Genomic DNA, 20,147 nt, shown 5'->3' with positions numbered 1-20,147 from the left:
GGGGAAACCCGGAGGGGCGCCGAGGGGCTGCCCGGGCGGGAAGCGCGGCGGCCCCCGGGCCGGGGAGGGGCCGCCAGGAGGCCCCGGGGCGGGACGCGGCGAGGGGCGGAGCCGGCGCGGGTGCGTGGAGCCCGCGGCGGGGCGGGTGATGGGAAGCAGCGCCCGAGCTCCTCGGCGCCTCGGCACCATTACCTTCAATTATCCTAATTGGGGCCGCGGCCGCGTTTGCATTTCCCCCGGGGCGCCCCGGGCCGCCCGCCCGCCCGCCTCCGTCCCCGGCGCGGGTCGTCCGCCCCGTCCCCCTGCCCGCCTCGCGCGTCTCCACCGATCCTCTGGGCCCCGCTCTCCGCGCCCGTCCTCCCGGGGCCGGCGCCAGCCTCCCATTGATCGTCCCGGCCGGCGCTGCGGCGGCGGCGGCGGCTCTGTTCTCGCTTAGGTGGAAAGTTAGAGCGACCCGTGCGTTAGCGTTTCTTCTGCGCGATCTCAAAGCCCTTCTCTGCTTTCATTCCAATGAGCCGGGACTTCAGCATACAAAGTATCTGAAGTCTGTTCTTAACTCTACTGACACTTCCTGGAAGAGTCACCCCCTTGCGCTTCCCTTCCTTACCCCACCCCACCCCACCCACCGCTTTCTTCTCTCTTTATGGCTGACTCTCTCGGAGGCTTGAACTCAACTTTTTGTTTTTCCAGAAGAACTGCGGGTCTTCACTGATGGACGGGAAGGCTTAGGAAGGAAGGAATGTCAGCCCCCACACCCCCTTTTCCTACAAACCTTCGTTAAAATTAGGCAGAGTCACGTATCAGAAGGGGCAGGACCATACATAAGCGTTCTGGGGACCCTTTTCGTGGGTCTTAGATCCCCCCACACACCAAAAACAAAACAAAACAAAACAAAAATACAACCTCAAAACCCAAACAGGACAACAAATCCTTTCCCGGCAAGCGCACTCACAGCTAATCCAGATTTTATTAGGAAATGCTTCAAGTCTGACAGGGAGTGACCTCCGATTTCTCTGGCAGAAATGGTCCTGAATTGGAGATGAGTGATAGATAAGAGTTGGTCCGCAGCCTGGAAGATGCTTCTTGCATTTCCTAGAAGATTAGATTCAAGAGGCATGGTCTCCAGTCCATGGGCATGGGCAGCTTCTTCTCTCTTGCCGCCTAAATTTCCTGCATAAAGGTAAGTTAGCAGACCAATTTGTCTCGGCTGATTGTTGGACAATCACCAGGCATGGGAGCAAGCTTTTGTTGGCAAGACTGTGTTTTTGGAGATACCATCACCTGGCGGAGGCTGGAGGCTGGCTTGGTGGTGGCATAGATTGTGCTCGAACCTTAAGACTCCAGAGAGAATAAAATCCTGAACCCCCCTGGGAAGTCGTGAAATCACCATCAATTTATTCAGATGAGTATAAGATGCATTTGAATAAACTCTTTGTTTCTGAGGAAAATTCATTTGACATTTCCGTAGGGCTTCACCTTTAACAAAACCTCATGCCATGATCTCATGTTACATTCCTAGCAATCTCTGAGGCAGCCAGACAGGCCACCCACCATTATTGTCCTCATTTTATGGGTGAGGAAACGGAGGCACAGAGAGGTCAGTTGGTTTGCTCAGGATAACAAAATGAATAATGGAGCATGGATACAAATTCAGGTCTTCTGTCTCTTCCTGTATTGTTTGTTCAGCTACAAAGTTATACCTTTTTCCATTCAGAACCCACTCACTGATGTTAATTGATTTGAAGATAAAACTTATTTATGGCTACCATGGGAAAAGCCTTGAAGGCACTGGAAAGAATGATAAAGACATTTTCTTCTCTTTAAGGGGTTTATAAACTCACCAAGGAGCCAGGTAGAAGGGGAAATTTAAGCATCCATGTAAACAAAAACGTTTCCTTGGAAAACTTTTCTCTAGGCCTGTGATTTTATAAGGAACCAGGAAAGCCAGGGAGTACCAGTGAGGGTGCAGCTCTAAGGAAACAAGTGACTACTTTGGCTCTTTGGTTCTGAACTTGATGAAGTTTGCCCATGTATCACATGGGACAGGCCAGCAGTGTCACTGTGCCCCTGGGTGTGTGAGGCAGGTGATGTGTGGGCACCTGACCCCCCCCCCCCCCACATCTAAGGTGTATAGGTGGGGAAAGGCTATATGATTATTTGCCCCCAAATGCCCTTGTTTCTCAGGAAACCTACAAAAAGCTCTTTTCATTACCATAGGCAACTCACAAGGCAGGACATTCACGATTTGTTGTGTTATAAAAGCAGTCCAAGAGTTCCAAGCAGTTCTGGATCTAGATTGTGTGAGATGAGCCAACTTCAATTGGTGACATTTAGTTTAGATGATGGCAAACACTCCAGTGATAAACTGACATTAAACTAATAGTTTGGAGGAGTAATCTTAATTCTATGCACAGTACTTCACTCTGGGTGAGTTAAGTGAATCATTGGTGTGAATGTGAGTGTATGTGTGTGTCATATATGCATATAACATGCATCACGGTACTGGATCATGTGGTCTTCCAGGTGCACAGCCTTGCAGGAGGCAGCAGCCCAGTTTTGGATCAGCCAGGCCCCCACCTTAGCGGAACGGACCACAACTTGAGCATCTTGGGACCATCTATATCCATCGACTGGCCTGCGGGTTCAGCTTAGGAACCGGGTACCAGGAAAGCAAAGAGCTGAGGTGGTTTGCCACTGTGGGAAGAGGCAACATGATCTTTCTTCCTTATAATTACACAAATCTGACCGGAACAATATTCTATAAATGCACATATTTTAAAAGACATATTTGAAAAGATAGGCTAAACATCTAGGCAAAAGACCCTAAACCGGGAATGCTTACATGAACTCATAGCTGCAGAGGAGCTTGTTTGTTAGTAACTGACAGCTGCCCAAATCTGACAAAGGAAGAATACTGATCTTGAGAAGCAAAAGTGCACTTGGAGTTCTTCTCTTAATATCAAGGAGGAGAACAAGGGTTCTGGCCATTAAGGATTTCACTTAGTGCTACTAGGCAGGTCTTTCCACAAACTCTCTCAGCCAAGCATATTTTGCTGAAATATCCTCAATATTAGAAGATCTGCTCATTTGGTATGCCACCCCATCCCATCCCATCCTATCCTATTCGTTGAACCCATACATGAAGGTTATTGTGGAACCTGACACTTCATAAGTGGTAAAACAAGTACTATGCAGTTCATTATTTTCATTATTATTTCAATAACCATTTCATTTTTATAATGGAATAATAACAATGGCAGTGACAAAAACATGATGGCAAAAGTAAGCAATTGCAAAGTTCCATGGAAAATTATCTTTGAAGAGCTGGAACTCAAAACTACTGTCTGGGTCAAGAATGCCCCTTCATCTGGATTTGGTTTGCTCAGGTTAACATATCTGCATTAAAGGATGAAGTCTCCATTTTAGTTAAGGAAAAAATAAGAGAAATCCAACTGGTTACTTGACATCAGGTGGGCAAAACCAGCAGGCCGTTGAATACTTTCTTTAGCATAACCACACAGAATAAAGGCTCATGCAGAGATCAAGGGTCACAAAGAATATATTATTCAGTAATAAGTAATGTCCATTGTTCAATTCATAAACCAGGTAAGATTCTTACTGAATTCTAAATTTTAGTAGCCTTAAAAATTCATGAGAAAATCTCAGCCCAACAGATGGTTTGTCCGTAAGACCCTGCAGCACTTTTGCTCATCTGTGGGAGATGGGCATTTTTGAATGTGAGCCTCATTAGAGAGCCTCTTGGCCTGTCCTCTCACACTATCTCCAGGCCTGAGCCATCAGTCTTTATCCCTTCTCCCATTTTGGAGAGGAAAAAAAAAATCTTCACTAGATAGTCGGCTAATCTCTCACCTTTGACTGTATTCCAGTGAAAGTAAATTTTTGGATATGAATTAACTTCTACCGGGAACAAATGACTTAAAAAAAAAAAAAGCTGCTACTGGGAATTCCAAGCATTACCTATCCTCTGTGGATTGTTAGTTGAGGGCAGATTTGTATAACAGGCAGAAATGTTAGATCCTATCTCCACACTGCAATAGTCCTTTGTATGCTGGCCAAGAACCGGAACACAACTGCCTTCTCTCTGAACGAAATGCACCAAGAGCTATTTTTTCACCTGCACTGTGAAGGGAGAGGCATTGCTGAAAGTGGGGAGCACATGTAATTTATGGGAAACAAAGGCATTTATTTGGGTTTGTAAAAAAAGAGCTATTCACTTTTTTGTTTGTGTACCCCAAAAGAATTTTATAAAAAATATATGCATCCCCTTGCCCACTTTTATATTGATATCTAAAATTTTTATCATAAAATTAACAGTTGTAAAGGAAGTAATTTCCAGTGTGTTGCAAATATTGGCATTTGAAAATAAAACCATCACACAACTGTTAAAAAAAAAAAAAGAGCTATTCCAGGACATTTTGGGAGGTTCTTTGGAATTTTTCTACGGAGGAAATCATGTCATCAGGGGACCATTTTACTTCTTCCTTTCCAAATTGTACTTGCTTTATTTATTTTTCTTGTCTTCTTGTGCTGGCTAGAACTTCCAATATGTGTAGAATAAGGGTGGTGGACTGAAACTCCTTACCTTGTTCTCAATATTAGAGGGAAGGCATTCAGTCATTTGGCATTAGATACGATGTCAGTTTTAGTTGTTTTTCTTTCCTTTTTCTTTTTCGTAGATGCTCTTTATCAAGTTGGACAAAGACTATAACTCTTTCTAGACATAGCTGGATTTGCTTTGCAAATATTTTGTTAAGGATTTTTCCATGTAAGTTCATGAATGAAACAGGTCTGTAGTTTGTTGTTGTTGGTAGAAACTTACAGCTCATTAACAAAATGGGTGGCGGCACCCTAGGTCCTTGGTTTTGTTCTGCTTTTCAATTGGTAAAGAACATGAAATGTAAAAAGTCATTTTGTGGTGTAGACAGACACAAAGATGCATCACATTGCTGTGCTGGGATGGTATAGTGCATATGTGCATGGATAAATCGTATTAGAACAGGGTTTTAAAGTAAGGAAACAAAGCTATTACAGTGCTTAATTATTTCAGTTCATTAGGCCTAGCATCAGCTTTTTGTTCTTGGGTATAGATAGCTTGTTTCCAAGTTGTGTTTTGAGAATTCTCTTCATATGAATAAAAAGAAAAAAATCATCAAGTGATTTCATTTCTTGATTTAAATTTCAAAAGGACATCAGATTTTATTATTTTTCTCTTTATCCATCCTTCTTTATTAACCTATGTGTAGGAAAGTAATAACTGGATGAGATACAAAACTTAAGTCACATTCTGTAGAGAAGCAATTTTCCTTGAGAGTCCTAAATATAAAATTGTTGCTTGTTCCATCAACTATTGATAGGACTTCCTAATTGACATATTATCCCTAAATCAATTTTGATTTTCCACATCGATTCAAATGCCCTCACTACTTAGTTGAAACGTCCATGTCTGCTCCAAAACCATCATATAAAGTGCAGACCTGTTTCTCTTAACACTCATTTCTAGCCATTTAAAAAGTTCAGGCATTAAACTACTACTAATAACAAAAGAGGTGAAGCCTTGCCTAAGGAAAGGCTCACAAGTTCTTTTTCCAAACTGTGTTTGCAACAAATTAAGAGCATACATCCGGGAATGATAAAAGTCAGTGTTCATTCAATTAAATACTAGTGTCTTGGCTTGGGCACTTTGAGTTGCAAGCAGAAGAATCTTAAGTAAAGAGGAGAACTCATTCAAATTACCGAGTTAACCTTTAAGTGAAACTTAAGGACAGGAAGTGAGGTGAGGCTCACCAACAACTGGAAATCCATTTGGATTCACATTCCTGCCACTCTATGCATCTGGGCAAGCTCTCTTTTTCTGCAGGCAGGTAGACTGTGGCTGCCCCATAGCTCTGAATTTGTACTTCTGTCTGCTAAGTGACCTGTAGGAATCGACCAGCATCTCTTTTCAGAGCCCCAGAAGACAGAATCTAAACAGCCAACTTGAGTCATGTGTCTACCTAGATGTGGCCAGACCGGCTGCCAGTGTCCCACTCTGGGGGGAGGGGAAGCTGTCTGCACCAGGCTGAAGACACTCAGGAAGGGCTTACTACAATGCAACTCTCAAGGACACATCCCAATACATCTTCCCTTACCCCAGAATCTATCTGCATCTAAGCTAAACACAGTTACTTTCAGGTGCAGCTCCGCCCACTCCTGGCTGAGGCCATAAATAATTGCTCCCATCTACCCCTCCGCTCCGCCCCACGCCCCCTCCTCCGGAGGTCCCATGCTCAGGTTCCTGTAAAGCCCCCTCCTTGCTTTTCCCCAGGTCACTTTTTTTTTTTTTTTAACAACTTTACTTTCCTGGGCTAGGTACGTGCTTCTTTAGGCATCATAACATCCTACACACAAATGTCTCTGTAGTCCCCCTCCAAAGTTTGTGATTTCCTAGTTAGGTTCCCACATGTTCATTTTTTGTAGTCCCAGGCACTGTGAGCTGACCTGCAGTGCTGACTCCACGGTGGCCGAATATTCGAATATTTGCTAACCAGCCCATTCTAGCTAATAATTGATTCTAGAGTTAAGAGGGCCTGCCATTAACTGGAAACAATACTGTCTGCAAAACCCCTTAGAATGGACTTATCAATGAATTAGAAATTCGGAAGTTCTAATCACACTCCTCTTCCTGGCCTGCCTTCTATCTAAGTCTCCCACTAGAGAACCGCCTGCTATTATACCTGGGATCCTAACCAGTTTAATTATCTCTTAAAACTTCTGCTAGGCTTGCCCTCCCCTCCTTTTAGATGCAATTTTGATCTAGCAAAGTAATGACTGCAAGGCCCATTTCATTCTTTCTGAATATAGAGGTTATTTTTTAAGGCAATTTCCTTAACTAAACCCTGCAGTTCTGCAGAACTGCAACAACCGTGAACTACAAGGTTAGGCATCTGAGATATGTTCGCCTTGATTTTCCATCCTCAAGACACACACATATACACAACTTTTTGTTGTTGTTGTTAGTCTTAAAGCTCATCTCTGCATTACAGTCCTAAAGGGTTTGCCTCTACATTTCTGGCTTTCGTATTAGATGCTTTTTGGGGAGGACGTGGGGGATGGGGTGCATGGGCCCGTTTTCTTTCTTCATTTCCACCCTCATCCCTTAACTTGGTATTATTTCAGGTCAGGGAATGTTCGCTAATCCTTAAAGGAAATTTTGCAAACGGCTGACTTTTGTTATTCTCAAAATATGCGGGAGGGAGAGGGAGGGAAAGAGGGCATTCTCGCAGATAATTCTCTCATGCTCTCAAGGTTTTAGGCTGAACTCCCCCCCCAAAAAACAAACAAACAACAAAACCCTCCAGGGCCGCCGGCAGCCCCGCGAGCCCTAATAAATGAATTAGCATCTCAGGGAGCAGATCTCCGCGGGGCTGATATCGATCAGGGTCAGCCGGCGTGTTTGCCTGCGATTGTTTGGGGGGCGGTTAATTGAGTGTCAGTCTCGGCCTGTGTCGTCTTGCTGGCGCCGGGTGCTTTTGGATTTGCTAATTTTCGTTAAGTGTCTCTGGCCCGCTACTCCGCCCGTCTGCCCGGGAGAACCCAGCGGCTCCTACCGATCTGTCTGTCTGTCTGGACTTTATTGATCCCTGGACGGGCGACTGGAGGCGGATGCGCGGCGGGGGCCGAGGGGGCCGGCTGGAAGCAGACCCCGCGTAGGCCCCCTCCGCACCCCGGCTCTCGACCCGACCCCCTCGTGGGCCACGCACCGGCCCCTGGGACTCGTCCGGGGGTGCCCCCCGCTACCCCGGGAGGGCGGCCACGCGGGCCTCTAGCGACTTTCGGAGGGGGACGGTACCCAAAACAGCGGCGGGCTGGGAAGGGAGGGGAGGGGGCCACGGTCCGCGAAGCCTAGCACCAGGCGCAGACCCAGAATTCCACCCGCCCCGCGCCCAGCGCCCCGCGAAGGTCACGGACGCGCGGGCGCCACGAGAGGGAGCGCAGGAGGCGGTGCGAGCGCCAGAGGCCCGCCCCGCGGCCGCGGGTGATTGACAAGAGCCTGGCGGCCAATCGGTCGGGGCGGGGCGGGGTTGGGGGCGGGGCCGGCTCCGCGCGCCGGGCGCTATTTACTGCGCGCGGCGCGGGCCGGCGGCGCAGAAGCTGTACCGGGCGGGCAGTAGTGCGGCGCAGGGCTGGGGGCGCTTACTGCTGCGAGGAGGGCGGCCGGCCGCGAGCAACAGAGCAGCGGACACCCACCCCGGGACGGAGGCCCCAGGGCCGGAGCCGGGGCGGCCCCCCTGTCCCTGAGCTGGAGCGAGAGGCCCCGGGAGGCGGAGGCTGCAGTGGCGCCGCGGCTCCGGGCCGGCGCGGGGGACGCGGCCGCGGGCGGCGTCAATGGATCGCCACTCCAGCTCCATCTTCGTCTGGCTGCAGCTGGAGCTCTGCGCGATGGCCGTGCTGCTCACCAAAGGTGGGTGCGGGCGCCGGGGCCGCGGCGAGTCGTGCCGTCTGTCCAGCCCGGGCGGGGAGTCGGGCCTCGGGGCCGGCCGTAAGGAGCCGCGGAGCGTTTGCAGCGGTGGAGCGGAGCCGGGGGGGTGGGTCGCCGCCTGTTTCCCTTACCTGGGGCCTGGCCCCCGCTGCTGGGGTCTGCGGGATGCGGGTCTGCGCGTGGATGGTTGCGCGGGGGGCGTGGGAGCGGGTGTCCCTGTAGCCGGCCGGGTGGGTGTGTCTGTGTCTCGATGTCTTTGAGTGTGCCCCTGAATGTTGTGTGTCTCGTGGCTTTTCATGGGTGCGAAGTGGGTGAGTGACGCTGAGTCCGAGGGAGTTTACTCTTGAGTCAGCCCGTGTCGCTGCGGGAGTGTATCTGTCTCTGAGCGTGTGTCTGTGCGCGAGTGTGTGTCCGTGTGAACGTGTGTCTTTGTCTTTGAGTGTGCCTGTGTGTGTGTGTCTACCTGAGTTGTGCCTCCGTCTGTGAGCGTCTGCGTGCGAGTGTGTGTTGTGCCGCTTGTGTGGCTGGCAGGAGGGGTTCTGTCAGCCGTTAGTTTCCCACCCACCTCGGTTTACCGAGAATACACTGAATAAAAGGCCGGGGGGCGAGTTTGGCCCTGCAGGCCTTCGCCTTCCGGGTGGACAGACCCCTAGTCCCTACAGGTTTCGAGGTGCTCTCCACCTTCCGGCCGTGAGCTCTGCCTGCTGCTCTCTGCACAGATAGCTTGTTTTCAGTAGGGAGCCGTCTGTATGCAGCTCCCGCACCCCCCCCCCCCCCCTTTTCTCTAATTGCCATGTAGCCGGCACTAGGTTAAAGGATAAGCTGGCCCCGCAAGGCCGAGAGGGGCTGCAGTATTTATTTATTTTGGAAGGAAGGGTGTAATTAGCCCTAAATAACAGCCCTGGCCGGCTGCAGAGCAGAGCCTCCTGGACTATCAAAGGGCGGCGGGGCAGGGAGGCGCTGAGGCTGCCGTGAAGTCGCAGATACCGAAACTATGTGCCTGATAATGATATAATTAGGGGATCAGAGATTCTGACTGCTGTGGACTTCAAAAGCTTTATAAGAAGCCAGCAGTCTCCTGTAGCCATCTTGACTAAAAGCAGACATTTTTGTGTAATCATTACATACAGTAACAAGAAAGGGGGAAACAGAGGGGCATTGTTCGCTGTTTCCAAATACCAGTCCCCTTTCTGGCCTTTTGCATGCCCCAGGAAGAAACTTTATGAAACGACAGAAATATAGTTTTAGTACAGTAATACAAAAGTTCGTTCTTGCTAAAATGTGGCTCCAATTAAAAAAGAAGGAGTTGTTAGAACTTTCCCAGTTACCTGTCAAAACTTTATCAGACTATTTTAGGTCACTGAAAATAGAGCATTTTAAATAGGCTCTCATAAACATTTCAGTTGCATTTGACTTGTATTTGGTTTTCTTAATTTTAGGAACTAGGTCTGAAGCTAACAGGATCAAAAAGGACTTTTAATCTGTTTTATTTTTACTTTAAATCTGGGCATGGAATTTGTCAGACTAGGAATATATAGTCATCACCACACCAGACCGGTGACCTTATGCAAAAGCTAAAAGTAAGCTTGGGAGGAGGAGAAAAGAACTTTTGCAACACAAAGTTCCTATTTGAAGCGGAGGAGGCAAGGGTAGGCTGGAGAAGGGGCTTGTGCTCAGGATGGTGTGTGCAGAGTTGGGGGCAAGACCTCCAGCTTTGGACTGTTAAACTGGGGTTGCCAGAGCTCCGTGTTTTCGAGCTGAAGCATTAGCAGCCTCCCGTGCTGAAGCATTAGCAGCATACCATACGGTGGCCTGGAATTTGGACAGATAATTAAATGAGACACATTTACCAGGCATTCGTAGAGAGGGGGAGGAAAGGAGGTGAGCGTGGAAGAGGTTTGTAGAGCAGCAGTCCCTGGTGTCTAATTTCAGAATGGAGGTTTCAGTAACAAGACAGATCTTCCGATTGGAAGGCGGGGAAGAACTTTATGCAGGAGTTGGGTTTACAGTAGCTTTAGTTGTGGCATGTAACAATGACGGGAGCCCAAAGGGGTGGATATCGGATTAGCGATAACTCTGGGACCCAGATTGTTTAAAACTAGAAAGTGATGTTACAAGCCTCAAATCCTGCCTTGTGGCCAAATGCTGTGCAAGTCGCAAAATAAGTTTTATAAAGGAAACATTTAATCACTTCCTGTAGAAAATGTTGAGGTTTCCGTAAGGATTTTTCATTCAGCCAGCAGAGAGGATTTTTCAGTTTAAATGTTTCCCCTTTTAGATCACATGTGGAATTACATGAAAAACTGGGGGTGGGGTGGGTGAGAGGGGGAGGAGAAGTTAGCCTTGCAGTTTTACCCCTCATTTTATGACTTTCCATTTGGGTTGAAAGAAATTGACTTTGGCAAGCAAACCACTAATTGTAAACTGCCTAGTTCCTGTTTTACAATATACTGACTAAAAGCTCCTCTGCATGAAAAGATCTTTATAGGAAAAGTTTCCCTTTTCTAGAGAGGTTGCAAATAGCTGCCCAGTTTCATAGTTTTAAAACCTCCTGACCTGAGCAATTTCTAGATTGTTGTGTTTCTAGTTAATAACTTTATAAGGTGTTAGGTAAAGCTCTTAAATCTTGGCACAGCCCTTAGAGGTAGTAAACAATTCAGCAGTTCCGATCAAATATTTATACTGACAAAATCAAAAAGCCTGGCATTTTTATGTTGTGCGGTCAGGTAGGATGCAAATCAATAAATAATGCAGTTTTCCTTAAGGTAGGAGAGATGATACAGTGATGATTGCTTTCCTTCACAAACAAAAGTACTGTTTGTCACTTTCTAACTCATCAGTAGTCTGAGTTGTATTTTGATCCTCTGCTGTAAATTGTTACATTTCTCTAGACTGTTGAAGCAAACTGAAACCAAGCACTGACTTGCACAAAGGGCTTTTCCAGAATATTCTAAGAGTTAGGAGTGCCTTTGATTTTTAGTAGCTGCTTAAGTGGAAGCTTTCTCTGGTTGTGGGCAGAGTTTGATGTGATTTCTCATTGTTTCCAGGTGAGATTAGGTGCTACTGCGATGCTGCACACTGTGTGGCAACTGGTTATATGTGTAAATCTGAGCTGGGCGCCTGCTTCTCTAGGCTCCTTGATCCTCAGAACGCCAACTCCCCACTCACTCACGGCTGCCTGGATTCCCTTGCGAGCACAGAAAATGTCTGCCAAGCCAAACAGGCACAAAACCACTCAGGCACCACCATGCCCACATTGGAATGCTGTCACGAAGACATGTGCAATTACAGAGGCTTGCACGATGTTCTTTCTCCTCCCAAGGGGGAGGCCTCAGGTAGGTGGAATCAGCTTCTAACCAGAATACCTGCTTGCTCTATAGGCCTGGGACAGTCAAAGCTTTGCATGTCTGCTATTGATTTTGTTAATGTAATTAGAGACACCAGGGGGAGAAGCATGGCTGGATGCTAAGATGCATCTCTATGAGTAGCTTTTATGTCTGCCCAAGCATTAGATGTCTGTCTAAGTAATAGGCTTTGCCTGGTTTTTCAACCTTTCGAAGACATTAAAGACCATTACTATTTAGAATGGCCAGAGTGTAAACAAGTGCGTTTTACACTTTGAATCATTTTGCAAAATTTGCTTTCTTAAGTATTCATGTAATCATAAGTTGCTTTTTTTTTGAGCGAGATTCCTTGTTTAAAATGCATAGGTGATCGTTAGTCTGGACAGGAGTTTGATCCTTCTATTTGTACTCCTTCAGGACCAGGAAACCGATTTCAGCATGACAGCAGCAGAAACCTCATCACTAAGGTGCAGGAGCTGACTTCTTCCAAAGAGCTGTGGTTCCGGGCTGCTGTCATTGCTGTTCCCATAGCTGGAGGGCTGATTTTAGTGTTGCTTATTATGCTAGCCCTGAGGATGCTTCGGAGTGAAAATAAGAGACTTCAGGATCAGCGGCAACAGATGCTCTCCCGTTTGCACTACAGCTTTCACGGACACCATTCCAAAAAGGGGCAGGTTGCAAAGTTGGACCTGGAGTGCATGGTGCCAGTCAGCGGCCACGAGAACTGCTGTATGACCTGCGATAAAATGAGACAGGCGGACCTCAGCAATGAGAAGTTCCTCTCGCTCGTCCACTGGGGCATGTACAGTGGGCACGGGAAGCTGGAGTTTGTATGACGGAGCCTTATCTGAACTAAATTTCTTGAACGCTTGAAGGCCTTTGAGTTCTGCTGGACAGGAGCACTTTATCTGAAGAAAAACAAACTCATCTAATCATCTTTGAGAGACAGAAATGACCTCTGCAAACAGAATCTTGGCTATTTCTTCTGAAGGATTATTTGCACAGACTTGACTGCAGTCAAATGTAATATTTGCTTTAAAATGATAAAAGCAAAGAGAAGACTGTACACACTGTTACCAGGGTTATTTGCATCTGAGGGAGCTGGAGTTGAGACCCTGAATAAACTCAGATGTGCTCTATGTAAGCTCCTATATCTTGATTTTATTGTAAAGATTTAAATATATATATATATGTATATATATATATTTTGTCTGAAGTTTAGTGGTGTCTTCCATAAATTGAAACAAATGGGAAGTGAAAGGAACTACCTGTTAAATTATACAAATGAAGATCTGTTGCACATGGTAGTCTCAACTCTGGGATTTGGCTTGATTTTTTTAACAATACTGAAATCTTGTTTATTCTGTCATGTACGCATGTAATTTTTCTACTGTGTGGATGGTTTCTAAAGGTGTCCTCTACCCAGCATTCAGTGTTTTACCTCAGGTTTTCATTAGGAATTTGGTTTCTAGCCTTCATCTTAGAGAGGTCTTACACTTATTTATGCCAGGTCAGATAAGTTGGACCAATTTCAGAAGTTGCCTTAGCAAAGGTAATATTTATCAACATGACCCATTTGCTTTGGAATGTCTTTTGAAAGGCGTCTACCGCCAACCAAAAAGAGAAAGAAAGAAAATGAAAACACTCAATGAAACTCTTGGTAGTTACAGTTGAGCTGTCCACTTTCATGCTCTTGGTTCTCAAACCTCGTCCTTCAATGCAGTCCTAAGAAAGGGTTTTAATAGTGAACTTTATATGCCAGTTGAGATTTAAGAGGTTAGTGCTACGAGGTCTCATCCCCAAAATGATCCTTCTGTGAATAGAACTACATCAAACATTGACCTTAGCCAGAGGCTGATACAGTTGGTTGCCTCTTGTAGGACTTTTGGCAGTAAGGTCCAGCCTGAATTTAAATCTCATTCCTGCCCCCCTCCCCCACAATGAGGGCATTGTTATCTTAGATGTGAGAATAATTTGCCTTATATGTTTTTTTCCTTAATCATTTTGCATATTATTTTTGAAACTTGCTTAATTAACCTGTGGCCTGCATATTTGAGTATGGGGTTTTCTTTTATGAATGTTGAAAGAAAAGTTTCACGTATTCCATTCTAGAATATTTTATGATTTTGGGTCTCTGAGGAAGACAGGTGCAGTAGCCAAGTTCTTGGAAGAATCTGTGTTGAAATGACAACTATAGAAATAAATACCTAGATTAAGTATTTAATAATTAATAGACCCAAAGAACAAATTAGGCTATGGTATAAGTAAGCATTTACAAAATGACAATGTTTGAATTGCACTTTTTGACATTTACAGTTCATGCAGGCCTTATCAGTTAGAAAAGGTGATCTGCATTATGTGTTTCAGTTTTTGAAAGGCGAAAGAATTATTGAGCCTAAAACTGCAGACCTTCCTAGAGAAGAGAATTGATCAAAATTGACAGCTGGTAAAATTTCTACCCTCACCGCCACTCTAGTTCTAGAGCAAATTACAGTAGTTTATAGCTTAAAGGTTGATATTTTGCTTTTTATATAGTCTCATTTTGTGTATCGCATCATGCAAGCCCAAATGATTCACTAAGCAGGCAGCCTTAATATCAGCGATGTGTAGGCAAATGCTGTCTTCCGCTGCTTGTCCTGGTATTTTGTGTTCACCCCATTTCTTCCAAGTACCATTTCACTAAGAATTCTGCAATTGATTAGGAAATAATAAAACGAGGGATTTAAAGTCATGTGCTTGAAACACTTGGAAATCAGTAAAACCCCATCCTCCAAGAAAAGCCTGGGTGTGGTCTGTTGCTACAATCATAGCAACTGAGCAGAAGATGGGAAGGTGATTGTAGAGGTCTGCCTGGTTCTGTGTTAGCAGATCTGCTCCTTAGACTTTCTACTGCAAATTCCTGAGGCTGTTTTACAGCTCCCTGTAGAGTGGTGGTGACTGTACCTATGGTCTCCTAAATCCAGTGGGTTTTCAGGGGCTTTTGTAACAAATCAGCCTGTCTCTTATCCTAATGGAGATGGAAGGAAATGCTCTCCATTTTGAGTCTGTGTTCAGTTAGCATTTGCACACGAGCCTGTAATCTGGCTATAAGTCTTCAAGTCAGATCTGAGTATAACTTGACCTTTTGACTAAAAAATATTGCTGGTTTCTTGACTTTTGAATTTTGCTGAGAGCTAAATGGGATTCGACTTTTGCATCCCTATGAGAGGGTAGAAGTTGAGGAAGCAGGAGGCAAAGGACCCTTCATGAAGCAACTGCCTGCCTGCCTGTTTCGGTGATGTAAGATTGGTGACTGACTACTTTGTTTTTCCCTTAGAGGTTTACTGTGACTGAGTTGTCAGCATGAGGCCGGGCTAGCCAGGAACAGCCCCTGTTTAATATTGACATAGAATTCCCCCCAAAAAGGTAATCTTCCTTCAAAGTGGAAACTTGCCCAAACCAGAGACAAATGGGACCAAAATTGCCATGATGTTTCTTCTGTATCTACATCCCTTACATTCTACACCCCTTTGAAAAATTCAGTCTGTATGTGGTTATGCTTTTTTTGTTGTTCCTGCCCCCCCCCCCCCCCCCCACCATTTCGAATGGTTCAGAGGATTCCTAGAAATTGGCGGGTGTCTCTGATTTCTCTGATTCTATTAAAAACACTGCACCATAGGGGGTTTGACCTTCTAAAATACCAAACATGTCTGCTTTAGAAAATCACAAAGCTCTCCTCTGAAGAGCTCGTAAATCTGGTTTCAATATAGGTTGATTATAGGCTAAAAGCTTGAAAGCAGTTGCATCTGCTATCATGCCCTGGGAACTAGCCTTTTTGGGGCCAGGACTGTTTTTTGTCCTTATAACCTCTCATTGGACCTCTTTGCCAGCTCTTAACCTAAATGACTTTAAACCTCCAAAAGATCCGTGGTAGGGTAGTGGTCAAATGCACTTTGGGGTCTCAGCCACCTTGGGGTGCAAATGCTGCCTTGTGTGAACTTGAGCAAATTAACCTCTTGAGTTGTCAGTGTTGTTTCCTGTAAAATGGGGCTGTAATAATGCTTTATAGGATTATCACCTGGCGGTATAGCAATGCTATTCCTATTAATAAGAGATTTGAATGAACTTTGCTGTAGTCACTATATTCCTTAAAATTTGACAACTTACACATGTTTTTATTCCCCTGGTGGATGTTTTTGACTTCTTAATATTTACGATCTTTACACATGTAGCATTTGCAAGCCCTTGCATCACCTATATACTGAATTTAGCATTTAGAATATTTTCAATTTACTACCTGTAGTCTCATTTATACTAATTATGTTGGTTTGTAATCTAGATGGCTACTGAGCAAAAAGAACATTTTTATTTTCTATACCTATTTTGTTTTCTGGTATTTAACAGAATTGATGCTCTCTAGAGCTTCAGCTGCTCCAGATGCTTAGTCCGTTGAGAAAATCAAGAGAGCCAATTTAGGAGATAGATAATGTTTCAGAATTGCTTCAGCGTTTTGTGTCTGATTGATGCATTCTTAACAGGTTGTACTATTTGATTACAATTTGCCCCACAGGTACACCCAACAAAATATAAATAGTCCACAACGGGTTTCGGAACTTGGCAAATTTGTTTTTGGCCTAGTTAGTGAAAAATCATTTAATCTCCCTGGATGAGGTTAATTTGTTTAATTACTCTTTAGGTCACAGTTATAATGGAAAGAATAACTGCTCCAGACACTGACTTACTCTTCTGTCCTCTGTCCAATTCATTCCATCCATATTGCCCTTGCTTCTGCTGATTTAAAGAAGCAGCTGACCCAATAATTTTGAGATCCCATGAAATAATGATTTAAATTCCGTTTCAAACTTTGACAACTCTTCCTTTGTGGCTTAGTTCTATTTCTGTAATACACGAAGACTGAACAGTTTTGCAATGAGGTGGTATAATTCACTTGTCTGAAATTCCAGAAATTTGGGATTAGGATTGGGATAATGGCAGAGAGCCATTGGACCAGATAAGGGTTTGCTCCTTACAGTATTTTTTTTTCTTAGGGAAGACCTATCAGTCACAATTCTGTAAGCTTTTCCATTCTGTGGGTAGGAAAGGAGGTAACAGGACGGTGAGGAGTTTAGATGTTGTTTCAAAGGCAAATGCCAGTGGCATTTCAAGAGCCATTGCAAATTGTGTCTGAATCATGCAGATTAGCTCCGTGTTGAAATAAATCTGAGAGGAAACCTGGCAAGTTCAACTGATAACCATCATGCATATATGCATAGATAGGTGCACATACCCATCTATCTACCTACCTATCACTGTGTTAATTGGATAGTCTTTGGAATCCTGGATTAATTTTACTTTTGACAATTTTCAAGGCCATGTGTTGGTAGATATTGCATTACAATTTGTGAGAAGCAGTCGTTTGTTTTTAGATACATGAAGGCTTAAGTCGCCATGAGTTAACATATCTAGAGGTTCTTGTACAAACTGAAAGACCTTGCATTACAAACCTAATGGAACAAAATCCATTAGTTTTTGTTTTCGTGGTTAAAACCTGGAGATTTACAGACAACTCTTTGTCCCTGCTCTTCTCTTTGGAGTTTCCCTAGGACAGCGGAAAAAAAAACTTCAAAAAGCAGTTTCTTACGTTTTAAGTGTTAGAAGTCTTCATAGATGTACTTTTTACTAAAGTTAGTGGATGTGGTTTTGATAACATAGATTTTTATTCAAATCACCTTTGTCAATGAGGTATTTCTCACCTGGATTTAGGGATTAAACTGTGAGCTCCCAGTGGGAAGTGCAGAATCGATAACCTTTGCAGGTTTCCACCGTCTGAAAACAGGAGGGTATTAGTTGAACAGATTAAGGCATCTGAATTTAGGTAGTCCATAAATAAACAATTGTCTTTTCTTTTGTTTCTCCACTCTAAACTGTTGTTTTACAGAGTTAAAGTTTTTTGAGGGGGGAGGGGAACCTAAAGCAAAACAAATTGCTAGTGAAAGGAGCTGAAGAGAAGAGATTCAAATGGGTCTGCAAGTTAAAGCATCCTTCCTAAATGCAAACTGCACAGCCTGCCTTTTAAATTTGGTAGTTTCCAAATTAACTAAAGGGTAATAACTCTAATCCAGAAATCTACTGTTAGTCTCCTTTCAACTGAAAATTGTACTTTAAGAAAATAATAATATATGAAGGTGAAATGCACATAAAATTAGCTACTTTAAAGTGAACAATTCAGCGGCATTTAGTAAATTCACAATGTTGTTCCTCCATCTAGTTCCAAAATGCACTTTAATTTTAATATTTTAAAGTATCCATGGTTTTCATCTAACAATGTTTCTCCATGGATTTAAGAACAGGGCACTGAAAGTTTTGTTAAGTCAAAAGGTAGAGAACTAGGTAGGAATTAGTAGCCTGAGTGAATATTTTATCCTCAGTGGTTCAATATATCCCAGCCATGCAGGGGCAATTTGGGCGAATCCTTTCTTCTGGAAATGAACCTCTGCCCAGAAGCTATAATAAAAGCAACAAACAGCCTGCTGCCTCTTTCATTAGAGAACACACCGGAAGTTATAAATTACCTCCCCCAACAAACTCTTAGCATCTTCATTTAGAAGATTACCTTTTATTTCAAAATTCAAATGACCCTTAAGCATCAATTGACAGTTTTACAATGCAGACTTTCATATGTTTCTTTCATATTACCAGACAGTGTTCTTTTAAGAAAATTAGTTATTGTATAGATGACTTTAAGTAACCAGTGGTAAATTTAAAACAATATGTGCATGTGCAGCTTGCCCATTCTTGGTTTCCCAACCCTTACATTGTTTCTAGTTTTTCCATCTTCCTTTTATTTATTGATATTTTTTCTTTTCCATGAGCCTGATTCAAACTGATGTCAATCTGCCCCCAATAGTGTTTATTAAAGTTATGAATGAGTATGAGAAAGGCCCCCCCCCTTCTTGAAAGGTCAGAGGTGTCAGCATTGTTATCTTTTTTTGCATGGGCAGGCTCTGGGAATTGAACCCGAGTCTCTGGCATGGCAGGTAAGAACTGCACCATCATTGCCCGCCCCATGCTGTCAGTATTTTAAAAGACAATCTTTGCTGAATATTGGAAAATATATTTTCTTTGCAAAAGCTAGTGGAGCATTGATCATGCTTGACTGGGGCTTTGTCTCCCCTGGAGTTCTTCGCATCTGGCTCCCAATTTCACAGGCGGCAAAAAACAAGGAGGTGGTAATGGTTGAAGGGCTGTTGGCCCCCTGACCCCCCCACCCAAGGTGCAGTGAGCATTTCCCTGGGCTGACACTGGATGGTAAAGTAGGTTATGAGGGTAGATCTTTAAGGGACCCGGGTTGGACAATAAATCCCAACCTCCTCAACCATCCTGTCTAGCCAAGGGAGGTTGTTTGTTGGCATTTGTATGCAAATTGGTGCAGGTAGCTAACAGATTGCTTTGAAATGCCCAATTTGTTTATCCCAGCCCAGGAAGCCTGACCTCTCTTTGGAGGCAGGAGATTTATGGAGCTATTTTCCATGGCTCTCAGCAATGAATTAGGTTCAGCAGGATCGCCAGGATCTTTCCTGACTCAAGTGGGACTTGGGGGCGGAAGCGCTGGGACCTTTGAGAAAGCCCCTCCTGCCCTGCTCCAGGGTCCCTCCCTGGCTCTCCTGGGTAAGGGAAAAAAAGAGGCTTCTCTTCCGAATAGCCTCTTCTGGGAAAAAATAAATGGGCCATTTCCTTTGGCTTTGCCTTCATACCTATTCTGGGAAAACGCTCCTCCCTCCTCAGCCTGAAGGACCTTCTGTCCGAGCTTCTCCCCAGGGCGGCTCCTGTAGGAACTTGTCTTAGTCTGAAGCACATCCTCAAAGCGCTCCATTGTGATGCGACTGAAGCCTGAACAGTGGTCACAGGCATGCGTGGTTTTGGCTTCTGATGGACCTAGGTTCAAGTTCAGACTGGGCTCTTCCTCGTGGTGTGGACTTGAGCAAACTTGGCCTCGCCAGCTCCTCCCTTACATTATACTATAGTACAATAATACTATTCGGCATGCCGGCTTGTTGGGAGGATTAAATGAGTGAATGCAAATAAAGACATCAGCCTCTGAGCCAAGCTGTACCTGTGAGCCGTTTCTCTTGCCACTGTCCCTGCCCCCCAGCACCCCTGCTTTGGGAATTCATGCATCCAGGTGGCAGATTTAACCTGTTTTACAGGTGGGAGGGCTGGACTTTGGATACATTCAAATATCTGGGGACACTTAATCTCTTTTTTTATATTTATTATTTATTTGTGTATATGCATCTTTCATTTGTTCAGTGTAAATCTTTCCACATTTATGTTTCATTCAGAAT

At 44.6% G+C, this 20,147-nt stretch overlaps 1 protein-coding gene across 1 annotated transcript; it reads left to right on the top strand.

Moving 5' to 3' along the window:
• The first annotated feature begins 8,126 nt into the window (after positions 1-8,126).
• BAMBI (BMP and activin membrane bound inhibitor) lies at positions 8,127-19,903 on the top strand. Its single transcript, XM_077152866.1, has 3 exons — positions 8,127-8,461; positions 11,527-11,814; positions 12,241-19,903. Exons 1-3 carry the CDS (start codon positions 8,386-8,388, stop codon positions 12,657-12,659), a joined length of 783 nt encoding a protein of 260 aa, XP_077008981.1. The 5' UTR covers positions 8,127-8,385; the 3' UTR covers positions 12,660-19,903.
• The last annotated feature ends 244 nt before the right edge of the window (positions 19,904-20,147 follow it).

The sequence above is a fragment of the Tamandua tetradactyla genome, chromosome 1 (assembly GCF_023851605.1).
Source record: "Tamandua tetradactyla isolate mTamTet1 chromosome 1, mTamTet1.pri, whole genome shotgun sequence".
NCBI classification, from domain to species: Eukaryota; Metazoa; Chordata; class Mammalia; order Pilosa; family Myrmecophagidae; genus Tamandua; species Tamandua tetradactyla.
Note: the sequence above shows the minus strand (reverse complement) of the source record. Positions and strands in the feature narration are given on the sequence as shown.

What these genes read in the sequence shown, in the direction of transcription:
- BAMBI (XM_077152866.1), top strand. Translation starts at nt 8,386, where the DNA reads ATGGATCGCCACTCCAGCTCCATCTTCGTCTGGCTGCAGCTGGAGCTC. An exon ending in GGCCGTGCTGCTCACCAAAG is followed by an intron (nt 8,462 to 11,526) that starts GTGGGTGCGGGC and finishes CATTGTTTCCAG; the next exon opens with GTGAGATTAGGTGCTACTGC. An exon ending in TCCCAAGGGGGAGGCCTCAG is followed by an intron (nt 11,815 to 12,240) that starts GTAGGTGGAATC and finishes GTACTCCTTCAG; the next exon opens with GACCAGGAAACCGATTTCAG.